The following is a 7,312-nucleotide window of genomic DNA, read 5'->3' as shown; positions in this document are numbered from 1 at the left end:
GTGGTTGCACCACTCAAAAAAAATAACACACACACACACACACACACACACACACACAACTATACATGCTGCATCACAGACATTTGTTCTGGTGTCGAGATGCTGTGTGAGCCCGTAAATTAGTTATTTCAGCTATTCGTCGTGTGCACAACGAAGTCTACACAGTAAGTGGTTAACGACATACAGAACAGTAACTGTGTATCTGCCGTTTCATTCCTTAGATCAACTGTGATCACATCCCTGTTTGTTGTTTTGCTCCGCACGGCTGCCAATCCCCATTGATGTGATCTAATCTAATTAGCTCAATCAAAATGGCCTTCTAATGAAATCTGTAGTCGTCACTCCCTCTCTCAGCGCTGCTGCCGAGATCCCGGTCTGCGATACGGCCCGGCCAAAGGGAAGAAAAGTACAAAAAAAAAAAAAAAACTAACATTTTTATAAAATGTCGAAGCCACATTCGTACAAGCAAGAGGCCAAGATAGATATGGAAAGAGGGGAGAAGAGGGGAGGGGGGGGGGGGGGTGTATCTGAACATCTGATTTTGTTTTATCCTTTTGTCTGGGGGTCCCGGGGAGGGGAGGGGGGCAAGGCAGAAAGAGGGGGGGGGGGGGGTGAGTTTACTGGATGAGAGAGAGAGAGAGAGGGACAGAGAGAGAGACAGGCAGACAGACAGAAGGAGAGAGAGAGAGAGAGAGAGAGAGGTGGGGGGGGGAGAGAGAGAGACTGGCTCCTCCAGTGACTGAAATCTGAGCACAACCAAATCTGTTTTCCATGTATGCATGCAGCTGCTGCCAGAGAGCAGCTCTCTGCTTCTTTACTGTCCATGACCCCCCCCCCCCCCCCCCCCACACACACACACACACACACACACACACGCAGTCTCTTACACTCAAACGCAAGAGAGCACACACACGCACATGCTTGTGGACACTTATGCAAAACATGCACATTCGCGCACACACATGCACTCACTCACTCGCTCGCTCGACTCAACTGAACGGACACAAACATGCATGCATGCAGGCATGACTGCAGGCACTCATCACGCGCGCGCACGCACGCACGCACACATGCACATGTACACAAACACAGAGACGCGCGCGTGTGTGTGTGCACGCGTGTGCTCGCCTGCAGCCTCATCCCAGCCCAGAGGCTGCCATCTCCACTAATGACCACGTCTCTCCACTCCACTCCACTATAGGCCTCTCTCTCTCTCTCTCTCTCTCTCTCTCTCTCCACACTTAACCGTTTTGGTCGGTCTGGGAAAACCGGTACATTATCATGAATGATGACATCACTGCTGCTGCTGATTCCTGCCTTATCCCATTCTGACCTGAGATCAGATTCTAAAAAAATGTCTTCTATAGATCCTGACGGTTTTCTGAAAAAGCTTACGTTTCCATGTCAGTCGTTCTTTCGATTTTTTCAAAAATAACAGACCTACAAGCTCATATAGCGCGCCACTCAGTGGCGCGCTATGAGCTTGTAGGTCTGCTATTTTTCAATAGCCAAAGCATAACATAACGCCAAAAAGGGGTCCCCGCCCAAACTGGGTTATCAGTGAAATCAGAACGGGGGAGAGTGGGCCAAGCAAACTCCTCGGTGCATTCCTGCACACAGAGCACAGAGTGCTCACATAGTGGCTGTCAAATGGGACCTCATTCCTGAAATATCACGAGCGCTCCAGACTTATACTACAGCCACGGTGCGTCCGTCCGCCATTCCTTCCTCTCCCAGCTCTCCTTCATTGTTGCCTGACATATAATCACTGATCTAACGACGTTGGACAGGTGAGAGCCAGGCACCGGGAGACACGGGGCTGGCATATAATAACTCTTTTTATAGACCCCGAGTAATGTCAAATAAGCAATTATTAAGTGCGGTACGCGGCTTATCACCGTGGGACAGGCAGAGAGCACACTGTGCTTTGGCTGAAGTTTTGTGGCATAAGGACTTATGGGGGGAGGGAAGTCACAATGTAAGTATAGTGGGAGTGATTTATAAAGGGAGCGGTGGAGACTCCATGCAGACAGCAATGTGTGTAGTTTGGCTATACAGCACGGGCTTTCAAAGTGGGGGCGGCCACTTTATAATACAGTTCTGAAAACCATAACATTTTCAGATTTTCTTTTTTTTTAATAAAAAAATAAAAAAATCTGAAAAACAATTTGAGCTATTTCATAAAAATAAACTAATTCTGAAAAACTATTTTAGCTATTTCTGAAAACGTTTGAAAAACTTCAGAATTTCAGGATTAGCTAAAATAGTTGATCTACAAGCTCACGACGCATTGTGAGCTTGTAGAAGCTCACAACGTATTGTGAGCGTACAACATATTTTGAGCTTGTAGATAGGTAGATTAGTCTTTTTTTTTCTTTTAAATATCCATTTAGCAACAGTGGGCCGCAGCCGTGAGGCTATGACTATTTTTTGGGGGGGTCCTTTGGCTTGGAAAAGTCTGGGAACCGCTCTGATGTATTAAGGAACTGCGAAGCCAAAAAAGCATGCAGACAAAAAAAAAAAACGTATGTGTAGTTTGGCTAAAGAAAGACGACCGCTGAAAAGCACGGAGAGAAAAGTCGAGGTGCAGGTTTTAACCCATTCTGACCGGGCACCCATTTTGGTGTTGGCATCATGTTATGCTTTAGCTATTGAAAAATAGCAGATCTACAAGCTCATATCGCGCCACCGAGTGGCGCGATACGAGCTTGTAGGTCTGCTATTTTTGAAAAATTCGAAGAACGACTGACATTTTTAGAATCTGATCTCAGGTCAGAATGGGTTAATCAGACCAGTGTGTGTCCCGTGGAAACCTCGTATGAATCTGATCTCAGGTCAGAATGGGTTAACGACTCCTTCACTTAGCGATGCTTTTTAAATCCCCCCCCCCCCCCCCCCCCCCCCTCCACCCGGGTTATCTACAATTCCAATCAAGATGAAACAAGATGGATTAGCCGCAGATCAAGAAAACAAGTGTGTCTTTGAGTCTCCTTGTGTGCAGCCAGCGCTGCCCTCTGTGTGTGTACACAACAACATGAATAAATACTGAAGTATACGGGGCTGTCATTTGGGTCCAAACTCTCTGCTTTTTGAGGACACTGTCAAATCCAGAGTGTCGAGTGTAAAAACTAATATAACGGATGTTATTTTACAGTGCAATTAACACTGACCGTTTTACTGTGCACTGCGGTATTGCGCTGCATTTATTTTCAACTGCCGTGATTTTCCAACCTATTTCGTCTCGCTGACCACTTGAAAACAATTCGCTTATACCCTGAAAGGCTCGCGAAACGCTGATTAACGAGAGAGCGGAACGGCTACTACTAATGTTTACTCTTTTTTCTTTTCTTCCCCTCCCTCCATTCTCAAGATGAAAATGTAATGAAAACCTGATTAATTATTAGAAGGGACTAGCCCCGGAGGCTGCAAGTACTCATTATCTCACGCTGGCGTTTAAAGAAAAGAAACATTTATTCCAAACATCAGAAGAATAATACAATATTTGAGATAAAAGGAGTATTATAATGTATAACTTATAAATTAATCCCCCCCCCCCCCCCCTCCCAGGTTGGCATTCTTAACCCATTCTGGCGGGAACCCATTTTGGTGTTAGCACTATGTTATGCTTTAGCTATCTACAAGATCTACAAGCTCATAGCGCGCCAACGAGTGGCGCGCTACGAGCTTGTAGGTCTGCTATTTTTGAAAATCGAAGAACGACTGACATAGAAGACATTTTTTTAATCTGATCTCAGGTCAGAATGAAAACTGTCAGGATGTAGAAGGCATTTTTAGAATCTGATCTCAGGTCAGAATGGGTTAATGGGTGGCGCGACTAAGCCCCATGTTGTGAGAAAGTGATGGTTACTAATCAGTGAAGTGGGTGGTCGGCTCACCAGTGTTCCCAGGGACCACGGGCCCGATGCGGTTCTGGTCAGGGGCGCCGGAACTGGACTCTGGTATCAGGTTGTCCTCGGGCTTCTCTGGTGCCGCGGGCTCCTCTGGAACCACTGCGTTTGGATCTGTATAGGGGAAACACACCGTTCAATTCAATTCAATTCAATTCAAAGGGCTTTATTGGCATGAGAAGACATACGTTTACGTTGCCAAAGCAGAAAGAACAATACAATACAACACAGCGATGCAATCAAAACAAACTTCATGTACGTTTGAAAGTCAGAATCTTCTATGTACCGAGGTCACTCGATGCAGGTATAGTGGCAGGAATATACACAATGATTGGTCTTTAGGGTGGTTGCGTTCCATTTGATGTCCTTCTCCTATCACAGCAACTCACAAATCCTGCTGCTGTGTTTTGCACATTGTTGTACTTCGCCAGCAGATATGGGAGTTTGTTGTCATTTTTTGTCATTGGTCAACACACGCACGTACACACACGCGCGCACACACACGTGCACACACACACACACACACACACACACACGCAGACCGACAGACAGACAGACAGAAACTCAATAAGTCTCAGTTCAATTCAGTTCAGTTCTGCACGCGTCGCGCGTCCATATGGCTCGGCTTCTGTGCTGGAGGGTTAGTAGGATTCTAATTTATTATCATTTCAAGTGTAGCTTTTTTTTTTCTTCTATTAAACATAGATTTGAAGGTTATATGAAATTCCCCCAGCGCTCAGGAGGAGTAGAGAGATGAAAGCAGAGAGGAAGACGAAGGTGGAGCCAGGCCGCCAGGATCCTGTGTGTGTGTGTGTGTGTGTGTGTGTGTGTGTGTGTGTGTGTGTGTCCTGTCGTAAAATACCTCTTGTCTACATCAGCAACTCCTTCGGCAAACACTCAGACAGGCGTTTCCACCGCCGACACATTCATGAGAGCAACACGGATTGATACTCGCACTCGTACATGGTACACACACACACACACACACACACACACACACACACACACACACACACACACACACACACACACACACAAACACATCACCTACACTTACAATACACTTAAGCCTGGCAGAATGGGGCTAAGTAGTTATATATTAACTTTTTATTGTTTTACATTATTCATCGCGTTTAAAAAGGCCATAATATGCCTTATTTATTGCAGCGGCTTTACGTCTGCCAGAGACAGGACACACTTCTGACGAGGAGAGAGAAAATAGCGGGGACGAGGAAGAGGGAGGGAGGATGAGGAGAGGAGATGGGAGGAGGGGGGGGGGGGGGGGGGCGTTGGGGGGGGGGGTGGTTACATCAGCTCTGAAGGGAATACCTCCAGCTATACAGCAAAGCAGGCCAGACGCCCGGTTTATCAGCGATGCTGCTGACTGTCTGTGTTGTCTCTGTTGTGATTCCAGCAAACTCTTACTTTGAAGTCTCGGTGTGTGCACGTGCAGTGCTAAAACATTGCCAGGGTCCGAGGGGTCGTCTTTACGACGGGGGGGGGGGGGGGCAGTTAAAAACAAACTATTGCTTTTTGAAACCAGTCGCATGACTCTAGTCTGCACTGGGCTATCTGATGGCTCTCTATCTCTCTCTCTCTGTCTGTCTGTATGTCTGTCTCTGTTTCTCTCTGTCTGTCTGTCTGTCTGTCTGTCTCTGTTTCTCTCTGTCTGTCTGTCTCTGTCTCTCTCTCTCTGTCTGTCTCTGTCACTTATCTGCATCTGCCCAAGGGTGGGGGGGGGGGGGGCGGGCTATATGTGAGATAATGTGAGTAAAAGGGAAGGGGGGGGGATTTAAATGTGCTTCCCTTGTGGCATTTTTGGGTGTCTGTGTGATGGGAGTGCGTGCACACGCATAATGCTCCATGCCCTGTGTGTCTTTTTGCACAAGCATGGGTGTGTGTGTGTGTGTGTGTGTGTGTGTGTGTGTGTGTGTGTGTGCGTGTGTGCGTGTGTGTGTGTGTTTGAGACGCGTGCGTTTGAGACAGCGAAAGTGTGTGTGTGTGTGTGTGTGCGTGCGTGCGCGCGCGTGAGGTAAAGCACTCTGACAGTCTATCAGTCTATTTCCTCTCTGGTTTGGCGGAGACTCGTGCGGGGTAAGTCATCAGGGAACGAGGGAGTCTGGCACATATGAAAGAGTCGAGAAGAAACAGAGGAAAAAGATGGTGGGAGGGAGAGAGGACACAGCGAGAGAGAGGGAAATAAAAGAAAATAAATCAGGAGAAAAAGAGGAAGATTTGACTTATACGGTCACGGTGGAAGAAGTACTCGGAACTCTTTGCGATAAATTAAAAGTAGCCATAATTGTAGAACAATACTCTCTCTTCGGGTAAAAAAAAGTACAAAAGTGTTGGCATCAAAATGTACTTAAGTACCGAAAGTAAAAGTACTTGTGTTGAATTGCGGTTATACGTTGTGGGCCTTGCAGGTCTGCTTTTGAAGTTTGAAGTTTGAATCTTAATGAGGTTAAAGATTGTTTTGTAATAGTAATCTAAATCTGCCAAATAGCTATATAGTAACTAAAGTGGTCAAATAATTGTAGCAAGTACAATAGTTGCAATAGTGGAGTAGAAGTATAACGTATGAAGTAAAGTCAAAGTACCTCAAAATTGTACTTAAGTACATGTAGTTGGTTACTTTCCCTTCAATTGTTTCTTTTACATTTACCAAACTGAACCGCATTACTAAACCATTTTGTGCAGGAACGCCTTTTGGTGTTGGCATCATGTCGTGCTTTAGCTATTGAAAAATAGCAGATCTACAAGCTCATAGCTTGTAGGTCTGATTGTAGGTCTGCTATTTTTGAAAAATGGAAGCTTTTTCAGAAAAGTGTCGAGACATTTTAGAATCTGATCTCAGGTCAGAATGGGCTAATTCCACCTCGTCACGTCTCTCTCTTTCTCTCTCTCTCTCTCTCTCTGTCTCTATGTCTCTCTCTCTCTCTGTGTCCAGTACACTGCAGCAGCAGCAGCAGCGGGTGCTGGTGCTGTGCTTGTGACCTCTCCGCCGTGAGGCTGTTGTGAGGCATCAATAATAGATGAGGGGAGACAGGAGTGAGAAGTGGGAACATTTCACGCGTGGCGGCGGATATGAGAGAGGGGGACACAATGATCTGATTCACTGTTCCACAAACCCCCTCCCCCTCCCCCACCACCACCACCACCACCACCGCTCTCTCCCCTCCCCTCCCCCTCCTCCTCCCTCCGACGCTGTGTCAACCACCACTGAGCATGTGCGGCGGAGAGGCGCGCGCAAATGTTCTGACCCAATTTTTCTCTTGCCTGTACTGTATATACCGCTGACATTTCCCTTAGCTATGCACAGACAGCGACTGTACCGCCACAGAACTGACATGGCAGGCCGACCAGAAGGAGGAGAGGAGAGGAGGGGAGAGGAGAGGAGAGGA

The 7,312-nt window shown here is 46.7% G+C and overlaps 1 protein-coding gene across 1 annotated transcript in view; it reads right to left on the bottom strand.

The window, feature by feature from the left end:
* LOC308322154 (ephrin-B1-like) overlaps positions 1-6,934 on the bottom strand; it is a gene marked incomplete at its 5' end in the record, with an annotated part of 10,063 nt that extends 3,129 nt beyond the window's left edge. Inside the window, 2 exons of the mRNA XM_080773347.1 lie at positions 3,897-4,022; positions 6,862-6,934. Coding sequence (XP_080629473.1) covers positions 3,897-4,022; positions 6,862-6,934 — 199 coding nt within the window. The remainder of the gene's footprint in view (positions 1-3,896; positions 4,023-6,861) is intronic.
* Between the last annotated feature and the right edge of the window lie 378 nt (positions 6,935-7,312).

This window comes from Protomyctophum bolini (assembly GCF_963924005.1).
Source record: "Protomyctophum bolini genome assembly, chromosome: 10".
Classification (NCBI taxonomy): Eukaryota; Metazoa; Chordata; class Actinopteri; order Myctophiformes; family Myctophidae; genus Protomyctophum; species Protomyctophum bolini.
The sequence above is the reverse complement of the archived record's forward strand: the minus strand, read 5'-3'. Positions and strand labels throughout refer to the sequence as shown.